General features: G+C 35.2%; 1 protein-coding gene across 3 annotated transcripts in view; it reads left to right on the top strand.

Moving 5' to 3' along the window:
- The first annotated feature begins 386 nt into the window (after positions 1 to 386).
- The window catches only part of LOC104605837 (ubinuclein-1-like), a 38,482-nt gene continuing 18,938 nt past the window's right edge, over positions 387 to 19,930 (top strand). The window contains exons 1-12 of one of the 3 annotated variants that reach the window (XM_010270763.3): positions 387 to 1,005; positions 2,933 to 3,019; positions 3,279 to 3,371; positions 3,809 to 3,885; positions 6,880 to 7,531; positions 8,373 to 8,472; positions 8,573 to 8,682; positions 8,826 to 8,912; positions 9,241 to 9,366; positions 10,120 to 10,257; positions 10,349 to 10,396; positions 10,810 to 10,911. In XM_010270763.3, the coding sequence (XP_010269065.1) occupies positions 751 to 1,005; positions 2,933 to 3,019; positions 3,279 to 3,371; positions 3,809 to 3,885; positions 6,880 to 7,531; positions 8,373 to 8,472; positions 8,573 to 8,682; positions 8,826 to 8,912; positions 9,241 to 9,366; positions 10,120 to 10,257; positions 10,349 to 10,396; positions 10,810 to 10,911 (1,875 nt within the window). In that variant the 5' untranslated portion in view covers positions 387 to 750. The remainder of the gene's footprint in view (positions 1,006 to 2,932; positions 3,020 to 3,278; positions 3,372 to 3,808; positions 3,886 to 6,879; positions 7,532 to 8,372; positions 8,473 to 8,572; positions 8,683 to 8,825; positions 8,913 to 9,240; positions 9,367 to 10,119; positions 10,258 to 10,348; positions 10,397 to 10,809; positions 10,912 to 19,930) is intronic. The other 2 variants (XM_010270764.3, XM_010270765.3) reach the window with 2 other exon arrangements.

Below are 19,930 nucleotides of genomic sequence, written 5' to 3' on the forward strand. Positions count from 1 at the left end.
TGGTAAATATACCTTAAGACATGTGAAACAATTAAAAGTAAGTAGATTGTGTGACTTTTCTAATGTGATTCGTTAAAACCTTGATTTACTTGTGCCAAGTTATAGTTGATTCTTAGACTCCATTTGGAAGGAATATAAATACAAATATATACAATATAAATACATAGAAAATAATACAAAATACAAGATTTTGCACTCTACGTATTTATATTTCTACCCTTTCCAAACTAGCCTTAATAACCTTAGATTAAGACTGTGGAGTAAATTTTATTTGAGTGAAGGGCAATTACGTCTTACGATTTAAATGACTGTTAGAGGGGAATACTAGAAATCGACCAAGAAACAAATACATGTATATAAATAAATTAATTAATAAATTAAAAATCTGAAATCAACGAGAGAAAGAGAGAGATGAGAGAACATGGAAACTGATGCACGGTTAAGGCTGACAAGAATTTAGTATCATCCATCGCACGGCGTCGAAACTCGCAAGGAAAGAGACAGGTTACAGTTATCTCTCAGTCATCTCTCTCAATTCTCCACTCTGAATTCTCTTTCAGCCCTCCTTCCCTCTCGATTTCCATCTGTGTTCATTGGGATTGGCTTCCCTCTTTAATTATGGTACATTCCGGCACACGCCTCCTCCTTCGCCCTAGAAATTTTCAATCCTATTATTCTTCTCGTTCAATGTTGTTGTCTGCAAATTCGATTCCAATGCCCTAGACATTCGAGACGGTTCCCTACGCTTCCATGGAGGAGGAGAAGGTCAGTGGCGGGAACTCGTCGAGGGTTTCTTCTTCTTTCCCGCCGGCGGCCGGCGGGGCCTCTTCGTCTTCACATGCTTCGAAGAATGGACGCTGGTTTACCGTAGAGCTTAGACCCGGGGAGACTACTATAGTGTCTTGGAAGAAACTCATCAAGGAAGCTAACAAGGCTAATCAACCTCCTCTCGCTTCCGAGGCTCCTTCAGGTGCCCACCCCGCCCTCGAGTCTCGTATTGCTCCGGTAAGGGTTCTATTTTGATAGTTCTCATTATTTTGGTTTATGACAGCAATGGAAAGTTGAAGCAAGTTCGTTTTTTGAAGCTCTGTGTTGGAATTGTCGTCTATTTTATTTTGACTGAGCTGTGTCTGTAATTGCAATATAGCAACTTTCGTGGTCCAGTGGAACAAATTTGGTACTTTTGTTGGTGCTCTTTAGTGGCTTGCCGACTGTGGTTGATTGGGCTGTTAGTTTTAGAGAGTTTTTCTTTGGTTTTTACCGGAATGGACGTATTCCTAGTGAAAATCACCGGTGCTATATGGAGTACAAAATTATTTTCATACATGAAGTTAAATCTTAGTTTTTTTTGTTTTTGTTTTTGTTTTTGTTTTTGTTTTTGTTTTTGTTTGTGTAATTGATTATTTGGTTGATCAACTAGAATCACATGAAGTCAAACTACCCCTCGTTTTTTCTAGTTCTCTTATTTTCCTATTCCTACCAAAAAAGGGTCCTAGAAGGGCTAGGAGTAAACAAAAAGTGACATGGGTAATAGCATTTAACAATAGATATGACATTAAGCAAAATAGAATGGTCAAATAAGATTCATTTAACCAACTCCATATAATTGGGATAAGGATTGGATGACAATGATGATTTAATATTTTATAGTTAAATAAAGAAATAAAGAGGAAGCATCTTCCCTTGTTTTCTTCCCCTTGCGAGCACAACTACAATACCTTCAACAATTCTTGGATTTCATGTAAATGGTGTTGAGATTTATCCTCTACATTCCCTTACCTATAAATGTTGAGCTTGTAAATATAAATCAAATATTTCCACCAATACCAACACTTTAAACCTTGCTTATCTTGTTATACTTATTAATTTTAAAGTACTCCTTTGCCAGTTTTCATCCAAATAGACATCATTTGTATGTGTCTTTATCTGCGAGAGCATGATTATGTGGCATATTTTGTATATGGAGTAGTGCATTGTGCTATTACTGCGAGGGTAGTTGGAACTCTGATTTGCTTCTGTTTCTTTTTTTTTTTTTGTTATATAAGTCCCGCTCATTTATTATGAAAGTATTCCTCATTTGCCATTACTTGCATGATAACATGTGTGGGTTCATGGTGACTGGTGAGGCTTTAGTCTGTGTGGATTTTGAAAGTTGCAGATAGTGATGCGATGAAAATGGAGCTGAAAGATAGGAGGATCACTTCTAATCTGGTGATCTAAGGAGTTAGGGTTTCTGCTGAGCTGAGAATTGAGTGAGGAGAACCTGATTCTCCTCAGAGTGGGTAATACTGGTGGTGGGTGCTCTGACACCCCCTGAGGGTTTCTGAATATTCTAATCTGTTATTCTGATGGGTTAAGTTGTCTGTAATTCTGTATTGGGATCTGATCCCCTTTTGTTCCTGCTCTGGAAGTTCTGGATTGTCTTTACTTGCACACTTTTAGAAAGTCACGAGGAAAGTGAGTTTGGGAATATCTTTTGTCAGTGGTGTTTTGGTTAGTTATGCCACCTAAACTCAAGTCATTATGAGAGAGACACACGAGAAATGTGGCACTAGACTAAGTGTCTTTCCCAGGTCCACACATGTTCCTCATCATGGATTCAGTCACATGGTACTGCCCGTGTTATTGTTTTGCATACTAAGATGCATACAGAATGCTTAGAGTAGTATATCACAGTGCTTCAATGGCCAAGGCGTCTGTTCCACACACCCATTCGTGCTTGCCAATGGTGTTGTGCATGTTTATGCTCTTACAACATCACATAGTGTATCGACTTCAATTTAATTTGCATCACATTTGCAAGGCCATTCTTAAACTTGTTATTTACAAGTGAACTTACTTTAGTATGGATGTATATAATGTTGGACCCTTTTTGCACCACCCCTGGGATGTTCTTTTAGTGAATGACTAAGTTGTGCTTTATCTTTTGTAGGGTCAACCTGTGGAAAGTGAATTGAAGGATGCACCTCCTGCAAATCGTTTTAGTGCTGTTATAGAGAAAATTGAGCGCCTCTATATGGTAGAGATGATACTTGGTTCTTCTTTATTATTTTGAGTTTCATTGATTCAATAATTCCAGATTCTGGATAAGATATTCTTAGTTGGTTTCTCATAAGAGTATATTGATAGGGGTGATCGTGGACTGGTGTGTGTGTGTGTGTATATCTGGACACAAAACCTAGCTCAAGCCCAGAAATTTGCTGGTTCAAGCCCCTAGTCTAAGACCTTGCTGTTTTCTGAATTATGGCATTTGGAATTTGACTATTTATTCTTTTCAGGGTAAGCATAGTAGTGATGAGGAAGAACTGGATGGTGTTCCTGATGATGATCAATATGACACAGAAGATTCTTTTATTGATGATACTGAGCTGGTTGGTATCATTTTTTTTTCTTGTAGTTTAATTGTTATAACTGGATACAAAAAATAACATTTGTAACATTGAGTGTATTTGATTTTTTTTCCTTTTATTTTCCAAGTTAGTATCATCATGGTTAATTGTGCATGAATTCATGGAAAATGTTTATTTTATAATATGAACTACTGTGCCTAGTTTTCCTGTCAATTAATTTTCTGTTTTCCTGCCCATGGCCCAGTAGAATTGGCTATAAGGCATACCTTTTTGAGGGGAGATGTGCATTCCAATTCATGCACTTGTTGCATGTTAGACTATCATGTAGTAGCTGTTTGCCATCTATTTACTCATTTTCTTCATGCTTTCTGCATACAATTAACTGTTTAGTTGAATTGCATGGACCTCATTGATATCATTAAAATGCTATTATGAATGCCCCTTTGTCTCTTCTGCAGGATGAGTATTTTCAAGTTGACAAGTCAGCAACGAAACACATTGGTTTCTTTGTTAATAGGGGGAAGTTGGAACGCATGTGAGTTTCTTTTGTCCCTTCCTATTAACAAGCTTTCTTTAGTTGACAGTACTTTGTCATGTTCTAGACTATGTCTACTATTTTCTCTCACCTTGGTTTTGATAAAGGAGATTGCAGAGACCTCCTCTGTAGGAAAGAAGATTCAGCACTTCTATGTTCTCCATTATTGGAGGGATATTCAAATCTGGTTCTCCCATTCCTAGTTTCAACGATAAAACCATATTAAGAAGGGCATTTCTTAGGAAGAGGAGTTGAATGAATGACAGGCAAATAAATAAATGAATAAAGGAAGGCAAGGCAAAAAATGAATGAATTACTTTGCAAAAAAAGTATAACCAAAAGATCGGTTATCCAATGATGGGTTTCATTAATGGAATGGGAAAGAGTAACAATAAAAAAGAACAGGTAAATGCATGACATGGGAGCTATCATGCATGAAATAGATGCCCTTTTGTTGCTTCATATTTTTTTTTTCTTTCATTCTTTTTCTAATAAGGTTTCAAAAGAAAACCCTAGCTATGCATTCTAGTTGTATGTTTGATCAAATTTGCTTTCAAAAGAAATAGATACCCCATGGAAGCTATCCCATCTGTTGTTGGAAATCAGGGAGCTGGCCTCTTATTTACACTGCAGTTTTAGATGGATACCTAGAGAATTAAATCAAGTGGCTGATAATCTAGCTAAATCTGGGCTGGGAAAGGATTTTTTGTATAGCTCCAATATGCTGCCTTCCTAGAGGGCTGTCTCTTTGCTTTTGTTGTGCTTAAAAGGCTTGTACATCCTCTCATGTACATCCCCCCTTTTTTGAATACTTAATGATTTCAGTTATCTGCTCTCTCTCAGTCTCAAAAAAAATTGCTTTTTAAGGTTCAATGACTCAAACATTTGACTAGACATCTATGGGGGCCTGTCTCTGAACTGGTTAGTGATCGAAAGGAGTTTTTGAGGTGGGGAAATTACTAGTAGTATTATAGGTTTGGACTGTTTGGTGGATACGCTATTTGCATTCACAAATCAAACAAGAAGACTGATTGAATTGGAATCTGTTAGGGGGCTTGGGTTCTTGTTGGGTGGCGGATTTGGGTTCTTGGGGCTTGAAAGGGAGTCAGTTTTGTTTGTTTGATGATCAGGGTTTCGTTGTTTGTTTGTATCGCTTTTGTTTCCTATTGTAAGGGGTTTAGTTTTTGAGGGGTCGGCCTGTTTGGGGTGTTTTGGCCTGGCCAGGTTTTCTTTTACTTTAGTTGGGTTTTCATTGGGAATTTCTTTTCCCTCGGGTGATTGCATACAAGCTAGGTTTAAAGAAAAAAAATTCTTTATCTTAAAAAAAATGCTATAATCTTGCTTGTATGTAGCAAGTATTACCATCATCTTGTATGCAGTTTGTAACAAGCCTTTTGTATTACTGTTCCCCTTCTTGCGAAGGCTTGATGATTGCACTTGTTTTCCTCTCTCTTCTATCAATACCCTTTTTAGTTTCCTATAACAAAAAGAACTTGGCAACTTGGAAGAAGTCAATGGGGATGGCAATCTTTTTAGAGATCCGAAGGGAAACTCTCAAACTTTCACCCATCTATTTGGTACTAGAAGCAGATTGAAGTGAAAGTGAGGTGTTGCTTCATGTTTCCTAACTTGTAGATATTATTTCTTAGATCCTTTTGGTTGTTGAATGGGACTTCTATCGTCAGTTGAGTTAGTTGATCTTGGATCCAGTGAACAAGGTATTCAACTTGGAAGCCCATAATCCATAATATTTGCTAAAGACTTTTGGCCTATTAGAGTGGTCTCTGACTCATTCAATGACTCTCTATGAGTCTCCCTTCATTTATTTGGTCAGTAATAGGGTGGATTTGAGCCAAGATGAGCCAAATATTTGGCTATTCGATCTCGGCTTGCCAAAAAAACATGAGGCTCGAGTTTGATCTTGAGCTTGAATTTGGCTTGACTCAAAAGCTCATATATTCGAGCTTAGTTTGGCTTAGCTCAGGCTCGTTTGCAAGCCAAACTTCCTATAAAAAAAATTATACATGTAAAATTATTTATTCTTTTACATGTAAAAAGTATTTATTATTTACATGTAAAAAGATAAAAATATTAGGCTTGTGAGCCTCACAAACCAAGATTCATTGGGCTCAATCTCAGCATGAAGCTAGGTTTAGACCGGACTGACTCAAGCTTTTCACGAGCTGAGCTTGAGTAGCTCATGAAAAGCTTGATTTGTGTCCACCCCTAATTAGTAACCATGAACATCTTATATTAAAGGATAATAAAATAAAAACTTCTCTTGTATCTTGAAAAAAGATAGAAAAAAGTCGTACAAACATCTCAAAGGCTGACAGAGAACATTAAATTTCTATTAGACCTTAATTTACAGAAATAGCCAGACCTGGTGTACCCCATAGAAGGTGATCCCTAGTTACTCCATTTCTTGCAAGGACATCCACTATTATTTTAGCTGATTGGGGTGTCCATCTGAATGAGCAGTTCTGGTTGGATGCCAGCAAAATAGCTTCTCTAACCAGCTTATTGGAGTACCCAAGGCCCTTCAACCTTCTATTGTTCTTGGCTAATGTATTTTAGATAAATAGTGTACAAATAGATTGAACAAAAAGAGCGAAACCTGAAGTACAACATACTTCCCCTAAACTATACCCCTACCATTGTGCACTTTTTAACAGCACATGCCTTGTTGGATGAAGTATGATATATTGGCATATTGGCTTACAATTTGCTTGATTTAAAAAATAACAAAAAAGTGTTTGTTAAGTGCTGGTATTTTTATTAAGCTGAATTTTCTATTGTTTTAACTTTTTTTTACTTCATTTTAAACTATCCTAAAATGTTATCATCTGTCCATATGTGATGCATTTTCCGTTAGTGACAATCATTGGTGATCTTTTTCTATTAATGATTGACTTGAAACTATGATAATCAAATAAGTTGTATCGAATGCTTGAGTTTCGTGTGTCACGTTTTCTTTTGTTTTATGGCTTCTAGAAATGAACCTGTTGCTTCACCTGACTACCAACCAAAGAAACGCAGAAGGAAGGATCCTGCAAAATCTCGTGGTGAGAAGGACGGTGAGCATGTATCAAACAGAAATGCAAAAGATAGTGAGCATCTACCAAGTAAGCATGCTAAAGTGGGTAATGTGAGGATGAAAGCTGCTGCACGGACAGCACCATTGGTAGGGACCAAATCTTATGGTTCTTCTCAAAGTTTAGCCACTATTAGTGAGTACTATGAAGATGAGAAAGTTCAGAATCAATTGAATTCTCTAGGACCTTCCAAGAAGAAGTCTACTGATTCTAATACTAAATTGGAGAATCCTAATTCATCGAAGACTTCTAATAGGGATGCTTCTATGTTTCCAATAGAAGCAAAGAATATTGAAAAACAGAAGAGTGGAATCATGCAACCTAGAGAGGTTGGTAATAAATTGAAAGTTCCAAGTGTGCCCTCTGATGCTGTCCATCAGATATATCGGGATAAAGGTGCTTCCACTCAGATTGAACCTCAACCCGGCAGACAATTGAATGATATGACTGAGATAGAGCTCTCCACCAAAGTTAGGCAGAAGGAGAAGAATAGCAGTAACCAACTGCCTGACCTTAATTCCTCTGGGATCAAGTACCCAGTGCAGACTGCTGTAAGTAATCATCAATTAAATATCTATGGTGCTTGATTTTCTGGTTTTTCCATTTGCATAGTTGTTTGCTTAATTGAAAATTAGCAAGGCATGCTGATAACTGTTTTTTTGTTGCCCATGTTTGAATTATTTGTGTCGGCTTGTGCAAACTGCCACATGTATTTACTTAACACTCATTGATTGATTGGGGAACAACTTCTTTTCTTTTTTGTTTTGTGAATAAATTTTTATTTATCAAAATGAAATCAGTATTGAGATTGGAATCTCTAATTTTCACAATCTTTCTGAATAAAAGCATCTCATTGTACAATTTCAGCACACCTTTTTTTTCATATTTTGATCAAAACAGTGTTTATTAATTTTCTAATAAAACTGAAAATTGTATCAACAGAAAGAGAGGGGAAGTCTTGAGTATCTGCTACCTGTGTATGTCCTCTTGTGCACTCTTTGTTCCTTTTTATCCAGATAGGTAATAGTGATTTAGCTAATTGAATATAATTATAGAAAATTAAGTTAGATGGTCTTTGCAAAAGGACCCAGTCAACTATATCTAAGATCTAGTATCATGAGGATGTATATCAAATATAAAGACAAAAAATTCAATATTTTGGTAAAGTAAAATTTTATCAGAAGCAAAACATATACAAGTACGATTGTTCAGAATTCTATCATGTATTTGTGGATAAATGTTAGTAAGATACACTGGAAACAACTAGTTTGAGTGGGGTTAGATTTCTGTTCCTCATAAAAATTCCTTTTCGTAAATTAATGATAACAGTGATGATGGATTCTTCTGTGAGCTAACTTTTTGCTAATTGAAATTTTACCTAATTGTGATCAGAAGATTCCATCCATGCATGCAAGGGAAGGTTCTAGTGTTAGGCCAAAAGGTACAATGCTTGAAAGGGCCATTAGGGAGCTGGAGAAGATTGTTGCAGTGTGTAAGTTTGGCAATTATTGCGAATCTAAGTCATTTGGTTATTGTTCTCTTCCTCTAAGCAAATTAATGACTCTCTTATTAAATCATCATTTTTGGTACAGCAAGACCACCGATCATGGAAGTTCAGGATGGTGATGTTTCATCGCAGGCAATCAAAAGGAGATTGCCTCGAGAAGTAAAACAGAAGCTTGCTAAAGTTGCCAGACTAGCGGTAATGAAAGATAGCTCTTCGACTTACTATTTGTATCTAAGGATTTTGTTTATTTATTAATGTTTCTTTACTTGTTACAACTCATGGATGTTTATTTGGAATATCCAAGAAAATTCTTTAACCATTTCTTTTGGAAATTGTAGCAGTCAAGCCAAGGAAAAATTTCAGATGAGTTAATAAATCGTCTTATGAGTATTCTCGGCCACTTGGTGCAGCTTAAGACATTGAAGGTATTTCTTATTTAAAAAGATAATCTAGCTTGCATCTCACTGATACCTATTTCCGCCCCCAAGCCTACAAGTATGCCAACAGTTGCGAGAAGGCTTTGATGATCACGACAAACAGTTGTGCTTGCTAACATGTAACTTGCTAGTTATATATTAACTTCATGCCTCGAATATGTTGAATTGTTTATATGCAGAACTTCCCTTACATTATCAGTCTGAGATCTGATTTACCCTTTCTTTCTTTTCTGTTTTTGGATTGGGTAATGATTAACTTTATTTTCCCCAGTTACAAGGAGAAAGAAGATACTTACATAATATGTTTTTGTCACAGAGAAACTTGAAAGAGATGGTTGAATTGGGTTTGTCGGCGAAACAAGAGAAAGATGACCACTTCCAACAAATAAAAAAAGAGGTCGTTGAAATGATAAAAATGCAAGCTTCCTCTTTAAAGTCTAAGGTAGGTATGAGTGAATTGTATTACATATGATTCCAACATGCTCTCTTGATGGATCAAAATTTGAAGGAATGTTTGTTGCCATTTATCCATACTGAGGTATATCATACGATTGTACTTCAAGTTCTTGTTTTATCAATACATGGATGGGTTTGAAACTCATTTTGAAGGATTTGCTTGTTAAATTTGAAGGACAATCCTGTGATGTAGCCAGTAATCTTTGACAAACATGTCAGCGTTAACTATCAAACAAAAGGCAAACTTGTTGGTGGAAGGGGACTCCAAAACTCTAATTTGGTGGTTGCTGAATTTGGACCTTGGTCTTTAGACATGCTATAAGAGAGATAAATTTGCTGGCAAGAGAGGTGGGCACAAGATTTGAATGGGTACCAAGATCAGCCAATAGTATGACTGATACTCTAGCAAGGCAAGGTGTAGGAAGAAATCAAATATTTTAGGGAATAATTACCCAAGGAGGGATCTTGTAAGTTGTAACAGAAGAAAATGACACAGAGGTAGGTAGTGATTGCTTACCCAAAACAAGGGGTGCTCTGGCACTTGTATATTTTGTATAGAATTTTCATTCAATTAATAAAACTGTGTCTTCAAAAAAACTCTCTATGTTACTGATAAAAAATGCAGCCAGCAATATTTTATTTGTTCATTTTTCTGGTGATGCTTGTATTACATCTTTTATATGTCATCTTTTGAGTTTTTGCCTCTTGAACTTATGTGATGCCCCATGTGTTTATTCAGGTACCTGAGCAACGGGATGGAGCATCTGTTGATTTTCAGGAAGTACTTGACTCAGAAGAAAAAGGGGTCAAAGGAAAATATAGCATGGATGATGCTATGGAAGACAAGATTTGTGATCTCTATGACCTATATGTTGAGGTACTAAATTGTGTCCATGATGAAGGGTCTTGCTTTTGTTTTTATAATTTGTTTCCTTTTCTTTTCTTACCTTTCAGGTTGATTGTTCTAGGGAATGGATGAAGACAAGGGACCACAAATCCGAAAGCTGTATGTAGAGGTATTTTATACTCATTTCTTGATTCTTACTTGGCTGTTCCAGGCTGGATTCAAACTGCACCATGCACTTCTCAGCTGGCTACTTTTGATGCATCTATTTTTCATTCAGAAACTTGCAACTTTTCCATATGCTCTAGAAATCAAGTTATCACAATTTGTTTTTACCCTTCCCATATTGGTTAACTTTTCCTTTTATCCCTTTATTTTCTGTTTTTGACTAATTGGCTAACTATTCCATCCCTTATTGAAGAGCAGTCACAGTTAGTTCATTTTGCTCAGTCTGACCATTTAGTCAAGTATTGGTGTCACATCTTTTGAATTAATTGATGCAAGTGTTGATTACTGTGGCCTTCTTGTACTTCTGTGACTGCTGGAACTGACATTATTGATTCTTACTGCACGATCCTGATTCAGCTTGCAGAACTATGGCCAAATGGATCCATGGACAATCATGGGATCAAAACTGCTGTCTGCAGATCAAAGGAGCGTAAGAGGGCAATGCTTAGCAAACATAAGGTATTGCTCCTCTCACTCTCTCCCCCCTACCTACCCCCCCCCCCCCTTTTTTTTTCCATATTTACTCCTAAAACATTTCAGTTGACAGAAGGGGTATTTTTTGATTGGTAGTAAACAGTTTTATTGCTTTATTTTAAAAATGAAGATTTAATTACACATTTATGTTCCTTGCACCCCTTTTAGATAGTCAGCCTCAGCTAAACCCCCACCCATCATATATTTTCTTCATGTGGTATGGCATCCCAAAATATTTAACTTCTACAAACCCCAATGTTTTTTAACTGGCCCAGAAACAGAATTGCTTTTCTGTTTGGGTAGTGTGTCAGCAGTTTAGCTGTCCAAGTTGAACAAGTCAACCCGTGACATCATAAATTAAATAAAAATATAAAAATAGATAAAAAATACAGAAAATATGTAGAAAAAAATAGGCATGCCTCTAATATTATATATTCATCATATTAAACAAAAATAAATATGATAAATGAGAATTATTGATGAAAAATACAAAAAAGAAAAGAAAAAGTGAACAACTTATCTGATCCTCAACCTGTTGACTGGGTTAATTTTTTTTGTTACCTAGTGTTTAGGGGTGACATGGACCCAGAAACCTGTCTGGGTGATGGGTCTATCGGTTTTATCGGAGGTTAAGCCGCTGAGAACATTGAAACCCAAGATTTTGCCAGGCCATCAGCAATGTGGTTTGCTGTACTTGGATCCACCTAAATTGGATACCGAATTCCATTGAGAGGAAGGAATATAAGCATCATATATCTATGGCAGCACTTAAATGGCTTGACTAGGGGTGACAATTGACCGGTTTTGGATTGGATCCAATCCCAATGCGATCCAAACTTTATCAAATCGGATTTGGACGGTCCATTATAATTATTGGAGGGTTGGGGCAATCCAAAAGTCTGAATTGGACCTAAACCAATTTCCAATAATCCAATCATGAGGCCAAACCCTTGTCCAATTTGGAATCGATCAAAACTGAAGCCGGCATAAAATCACTCTTATGAAAGTACTTTTACGAAAGCACTTTTACAAAAACACTTTTATGAAAAGTACTTTTACGAAAGAACATTTACAAAAATACTTTTACAAAAGCACTTCTACAAAAGTACTTTTATGAAAGCACATTTACAGAAGCAGTTTTATAAAAAAACACTTTTATGAAAGCACTTTCATAAAAGTGCTTTTACAAAAGTACTTTTATAGTACTTTTACATGAAAGCACTTTTATGAAAGCACTTTTACAAAAGAACTTTTATGGAAGTACTTTTATAAAATCACTTTTATGGAAGTACTTTTATAAAAGCACGTTTACGAAAGCACTTTTATGGAAGTACTTTTACAAAGCACTTTTACGAAAGCACTTTACAAAAGTACTTTTATGAAAGAATTTTAACAAAAGCACTTTTATAAAAGCACTTCTACGAAATTACTTTTATAAAAGTACTTTTTCAATGCCAAAAGGGTATATTTTTGTAATTTTTTATATGTTCTCTTTTTTTTTATATATAATTTTTGATATTTCATTCGGTTTGGATTGGATCCAATCCAGCCCATTTATATTTTAATGGATTGGATTGGATTTGGTTTGTATTGGATTTAGACTGGATTGGGCCCAGTGATTTAAAAGGCGTGCCTAGGTGCACAGACGAGGCGCATTTTGGGGTATGCGCCTCACCCAGGTCCTAGGCGCACCCCTTTCAAAAGGTGTGCGCCTGGTACGCCTAAGCGTGTGCCTGATGCGCCTTGCGCCTGGTACGCCTAAGTGTGTGCCTGATGCGCCTTGCGCCTCAGCCCAGGCGTGCGTCTTTTTAAGCTCCGAGAACCCCCTATTTGCTGATGTTGTTCATTCATTAATTGCAATAAAATATCTTCTTAAAAGGCAATGAAAGTTATGAGAAATAAGAATTTTAGACCCTAGCATAGACTTGTTTGGGCTTGCCTCGAGGGGCGTGGTACAAAGGTGACTCATAGAATCAAGAATGCGATATGTTTTAAATCACATTAGTTACTTGAAGCAATGCAATTAGGGAAAAAAAGAGATTGTGGGTTTTACATGCTTGAAAATGCTTTATATGTTTGCTTTTATTTTTAAATTTTCATTTGAATACACTTTACATGTTATGTTTATGTATTTTAATTTTAGATAATAGGTTTTTTTAAATAATTTATTTTAAAATTTAAGTTTATATTTTTATTAACATTATGTTTAATATTTTTTTGAATTCTTTGCATTTTTTAATTTTTTTTCCTTTTTTTGAATTCTGACTTTTTTTTTTAGCTTTTTTTTTGTAATTTTGCGCCTTTCTTAAAAAGGCGCACGCCTCGCCTTGCGCCTCAGGCGCAAATTGGCCCTTGTGCTTTTTTTGTGCCTTGTGCTTTTAAAACACTGATTGGGCCCAGTCCATTTGTAAGTGGACTTACATTGGACTGGATTGGGTTGGACCAAATCCAGTCCAATTGACACCTCTAGGTTTGACAACCTTTGATACTAGAGGATGGCTAGGGTGCAACTTGGTTTGTGTTGAGTTGAGCATTTGTTAAATTTGGAGTGGGCCTGGGCAAGCTCAACGTGGTTGAAAATCTTCAAATCAGCAACCTGATTTGCATCCCTAAAGGTGGCATCTGAAAGATAACTAAAAAACATAACCTGGAGGTTACCTTTTTGATCAATAACTCATGTCAAATATAATTAATTAATTATCTTGTAGAAGACTAACAAAAAATCTGTAAGTTAAATATTAGAATTAATAAAATAAAAAAACCTAGTGTATATGCGTTTTTTAGTTATTCAATTATATAATATTGCAGATTTTTTGATGATGTAACACTTCCATATATCCACGATAATAACTTAAGAAGAGCATAATGCAAATTTCTTTTTCAAAACTAAAACTTAAGAGTCTTGAAGACAATAAAAAATTAAAAATCACAAGTATTTCTTGTAAGTGGAAGAGGAAAGAGACAAGAGAAATGAATGATGAGAGTCAAAAAGTGAGTGGACAGCAGCCCCTCTTATTATTTATAATAGGGCAACCATAACAAGAGGGGAAAAGACAGAACTACCCCCAAAGATAAAAGAACATAAAAACAGTATAAAGACAGTACATAAAGAGTAATACACACTACAACACTCTTCCTCAAGTTGTGTTATATACATCAATCATTACCAATTTGTTACAAAGTCCAACATGATGAGGAGCAAGAACTCCTTTTGTGAGGATATTGGCTAACTGATTTGTGGAAATAATGTAGGAAGTACAAATGTCACCCATTTCCAACTTCTCTATGATGAAGTGCTTGTCTACTTCAATTTGCTTTGTTCTGTTATGAACAATATGGTTGTCAGCAATACTAATACAGCCTTATTGTCATAATATAGGGCAACAGGGTCAGCCACAGGAATTCCTAATTCCAGAAACATGTTCTTCATATTGATAAAAAAACATGTTCTTCACCTATAGTAGTCTTAGTTACTCAATGTGCCATTGGTTACATAGGGTTGGCAGATTCTTTAATCAAACAAGGGGTACATAGGAATCAGCTTTTATGGGCTCAGTTGTAAGCTTTATGATATAGTTTAGAGGTGGCACCTCACGCCTCTTTGTGGGGTTAGTAATATGTATCCTTTGTGTTCTTATTAATAAAATCACTATTATTCATAAAAAAAAGGCTGTTTACATCATCTGAACACAGTACAGGTTTGAAAGAATATTCAACCTTGGTATTACTACCAAGGACAAAGAATTAAAAAGGAGGGAAGAAGAGAGGTTGTGATCAGACCAATTCTCTTCTGCTAATCCACCACGCGTGAAGAAATAAAAAAGGAATAGTGTGTAGTAGCATAAAGGAGGTTCTTCCACTTGGATCTAGTGCTCTGATACCATCGAGTAAGTGGAAAGGGAAAGGTACAAGATAAATGAATGATTTGGAGAGTTAAAAAGTGAGTGGATGGCAGCCCCTCTTCTTATTTATAATAGGGCGACCATAACAAGAGGGGAAAAGACAGTCACAGAACTACTCCCCAAAGATAAAAGCATGGTTTAAAATGTTGCGACATTTCGGTAATGTTGCTCGACATATGTCAGTGTTAAGACCTACTGACATGAACTCTTCACTTGGAAAAATACAAAATGTCGGTTGATATTTCGGCCACTTCAGTAAATATTGCCTATATTGTTCAAAAAAAAAACAAAAAACAGTATAATATTTTGAAATCTTTCATGCAAATGTTGACAGCTCAGCACATATTTGAATTAAAGATAGAGAATCAAATTTCATCTCAAATAAAAAAGAAAAAGAGAGAGATTAAATGGGGAACAAAGAATAAGTTTTCAATGAAGCTGGAAGAACTACAACTTCAGGCTCGAATAGGCACAAGAATGGCTTCTACCCTTGGCCTTGTGCTGAAATACCTTGTTGGAACAAGAAGCAGGACACTGGACATCTAAAACTCAAAAATTGCTCTCATCTCACTCTCAAGTCTCAGTCTGATTCAGGTATGCAAGACTATTCCTGTTTCTCTCTCACAGTGAATGACCATGAAAAATAAGGGGAAAAAAGAAAAAAATGAAGATGAGGAGTTGAGGACTCAAGGTCGAGGAGAATGCTTATCTTCATCTTCCTCTTCTATTTCTTCATCTTCATCTTCAGATTCCTGAAATTCCCGCACAGTCATCACAATTTTCACAGCATCTTTGCGTCTTTCGAGTCTTCAAAATTTCAGGTTGAGGGTTCGAATGACCAATGAACCCTTAAGCCTAAATGTTTAAGTTTATGTTATTAAAGACATGCTACAGTACATGATGGTCTATTTAAGTCTATAGACCTTTTACAATAGCAAGCCTTTAAATGGAATCTTTAAAACATACCTACAAGTATGTTACAGTGCAATAGGGTCTATTGTAATACTATAGACCTCCTAATAGAAAATTAATAGAGAGAATCTTTAATATATTCTTATAGTCTTATTACAAGTACATGAAGGTCTATAGTAATATTGTAGATCCTCATTATAAAAGCCAGTGGAAATGAATATATAATAAGAAAATTAATGTTTAAGATAAAATATAAAATATTCATAAAAAACAAAAGATCAAACTGACTACTTATTAAAATAAAATAAAATATTTTAATATAATAAAAATATTAAATGGTTTATATAATTTATAGGATTTAATAAAAATATTATTTTATAAATAGTTTATATGGTGATATTGTAGACCCTCGTTATAAAAGCAAGAAAAAATAAATAAATAATAAGAAAGTTAATATTTGAGACAAAATATTCATAAAAACCAACAATAGTGAGATATTTTTATAACAATAAAAATATTACTTAAACTAATTACTTATTGGAATAAAATGAAATGCATAAATAAAATAAATTTCTTAATAATAAAAATATTAAATGATTTATATTATTTTATTGATTTAGTTCTAATTATTTATTAGAAGAAAAAGATATGCATCATGGAAGATAATAGTCTAGAAAGGTGTATAAATGCTTCTTTTATCATTTTACGGAATATCATTGCATATTTTCACATATTTCATAATATTTCCATAATGTCTATAATTTTTACAATATTTCCATCCGACATTTCCGACATATGGGTGAGCAATGTTTCCATTGACATCAACATTTTAAACCTTGGATAAAAAAATATAAAAACAGTATAAAGAGCAACACATTACAACAGTATTAACTAAACTACATGAGAAAATTTTTTGAGACAATGTAGGGGATACATGAGATGGTGTCAAGTTAATAACAATATATACACAGGTATTTAATCTTCTTGAAATAGATGTGATAGTTATTATCTTATTAATTATATGAATAAGTATGATTTGCAAAAGGTTTGTGCATATTTTGATTTTGAGAACTAAAAATATGGTTGAACATACATGGCAAGGTAAACGGACCACCTAAAGATGAATACATGTTTTATTTTCTTTTCAGAAGTAGGAATAAAAAAGTACAGTTTATGTTTAATATTATTTAATATATGTTTAGTATATTAACAATATGCATTTGTGTACACATTATTTACTTATACATTAGTATATATATTACAGAAATATATTAACTACTGTTGGTACCTGATTTTTGAAAACCTGTATAGTTCTAGTACTATACATTTATGAAGAATTCATGTATTTTTTCTGTACTTTGGAAACTGTGCTTTTAAATAAGATTTTATTAAAAAATTCAAATTAGGTGTATTACAAACTTACTAACTATATTGTAAATATGTATTTTTTTTTACTGTAAATGTATGGAGTAGATGCATTTGTGTTTCTTTTATCTTATCCAGTTATTGTGGCATTAATATAAATATTGCTTGTGTATCCATCCATATGTATCTTAACATTAGGTTACTGTTACACCCATTGATACTTTTATACAATCCCTTGATTGCTAGATTTAGTGCGTTGATCTTTGCAAAGTTTTATTTTGTTTATGCATTTACACTCTTGTGTTGGCAAGGCTGCAAATATGGTTTTATATATACAACTTATTTGAGTCATAAGCATGACCTTTGGTGTAGTTGTCTGATCTTTATCCAGTTTTTGTTGTTTCACTTTTATCAAAAACTGATAGCATATGTATAAATTCATGAATACATGTCAGGGTGTGCCTCTGAATGTATAATTGTTTGTGTCTGGTTTTTTAGATATACTTATAAAATGTTCTAGAAGTCTTCAAAATTTTGTTTTTCTTCATAACTTATATTGCATATAATGGAATTTGTGAATATTTCTTTATATATCTTACTAACTAACTAGTTGGTAACAAAAGAAACATTATTAGCTTTGAATTAAAGAATGATGCCCTTGCTGAACAAGTGGTGTCTAGGGAACAACCATTTTGGGCTTCATTGTATGTATGATGTAATCAGGGTGGATAGGCTCTAATGGGAAGCAAAGAGGTGTAAAGCATGATGCATATGTAGTTTATTCTTCTGATTTATAAAATTTCATAGTTACTAATAAAAAAGATATACAAGTGTACATGTGTCTAAACACCCTTTTGTTTGGGGTAACATCCACCACTCATTTCATTTATGTTGTTTACATATTCCCTCCTTGGGGAATTATTCCCCAATACAACTGAGTTCTATTTACCCCTTGCTTTGCCAACTCACCAGCCATACTATTGGCTGATGCTTTTTTGATGAGTATGCTATTGGCTGATGTTGATATCCTGTTGTACATGACATTAAGCTCTCCCTCCATGATCCAATAGGATTTCTTCCAACTTATCTAATTACATGTCTATGAATGCAAGGTCAAAGCTTATAACATGTGAATCCCTTTCTACCACACTTATTCCTTGTTGTACTACCACCACTTCTGCCCTTATCGACTCTCCTTGACTAATGAGGCCCCAAAAATAATGCTTCAATTTTTTCATTGTTGTTCCTAAAAAGAACACCCATTCTGGAGTTGCTTGGATTTCCAAAGCTTCGCCTTCATCCATCAAAATCCAACTTAGTTATGTTATGAGAGGGATGTCCCCAAAAGATGGTTGGCAATATTCTTGCCAATGAAGAGTTTGCCACATAATCCCAATTACTAATAATGTTTTCAATGGAGAAACAATTACAAGCATCTAGAGTCTTGTCCTAATGTGCCACCTTTATGGATAATTTCAATAATTGCCTCATTGAGTAGTTTCTTCTCTTTGAAGATTTTAGTGTTCCTTTCCTCCCAAATACTCCAAAGGGCACTTATTGTAGTGTATCTCCACACCATTTTACCTCTTTCTCTTCAATGGGGAAAAGGAGTATGAAGTTGACCCGGCTGGTTGAACCATTTGAATTGTCACCCGGTCAAAGATTATGGGTCTGGTTTTAGTAAAACCCGGAGGACGGTCAAAAACCATCTGACTTGGATAGTTAGACCGTTGACCTATTTGATCCGGTGACGAGGTCATGAGTTGCACACTAAATGTGTATGCAAACTTCGGGAGGCCATAACTTTGCACTCTAATGTTTGATTGGGGTGAATTTTTTTTTTTTTTATTTTGGGTAACTTTTCGAGATCTATGCTTCCCAAGGCACCTATAGCACCTTGCCATGCTATTTTTGGCAAAAAACCCCCTTTTCGGCCTCAAAACGTAATTTTTAATATTTTTTACAAATAAAAAAAATAAAAAAAAACTGAATATATATATGTGAATTTATGTATTGCTAACATGGCACAGTTTGACCCATTCAACTCGGATGGTCATGTAGTGACCTGTGTCTCGGAGGCAAATACAGTTCGGCCTCTGAGTCGGTTTTTAAATCATTGGTGGAAGGCAGGAGGTGTGCCTTTAGGCAAGGCGCCCTTAAAACACCTTGAGGTGTATGTTGGATGCGTTTATCATAGTTTTGAAAACCGGACTGGATTGGATGGTAGGATCGAAAAACCCGGTATCTGGTTCTGTTTCACCCTAAGACCGCTTTTTGGCCAAAAAAACATTGATTTGGTCAGTCAGCAACCTGCTGACCTGAGTGGTCGAATTGTCGACCCGGACAATGGTTTTTGGCTTTTCTTATTTTTTTTAAGTTAGAATGGGTGGTCTTTTTGAATCGGACAGCTGGACCGTTCGACCCGGGAACCGGTCCCTAGAACGGTTCCATGTCCAGTCCAGTTTTAAAAACCTTGGCATTGGTGCCTCTGAGGCATAGCCCCAAATTTCTTTTGCATGAGATGTATGCCTCTGGTACACCTCATGCACGCCTCATATAGAAAGAATGAAAAGGGGAAAAAGATAAACAAAATATCTTTTAGTTGCAAATTGCACCCGCAATAAACCTGAAATTAAACCGAAAGAAAAAGAAAAAGGAGGAAGAATATGAGATTCAGAAAGAGGCTTAGAAAGAGGAAGAAGAGAAATGGAAGAAAATTGGAAGAGAGCTGATCATATATCTATCAAAAAATTATATATAAAAAAAGAGAGCTGATCTCTCTCTCTCTCTCTCTGTCCCTCAATTGAATTATATATGCTAAATAT

The sequence above is a fragment of the Nelumbo nucifera genome, chromosome 1 (genome assembly GCF_055504915.1).
Source record: "Nelumbo nucifera cultivar China Antique chromosome 1, China Antique-T2T, whole genome shotgun sequence".
In the NCBI taxonomy this organism is placed as follows: domain Eukaryota; kingdom Viridiplantae; phylum Streptophyta; class Magnoliopsida; order Proteales; family Nelumbonaceae; genus Nelumbo; species Nelumbo nucifera.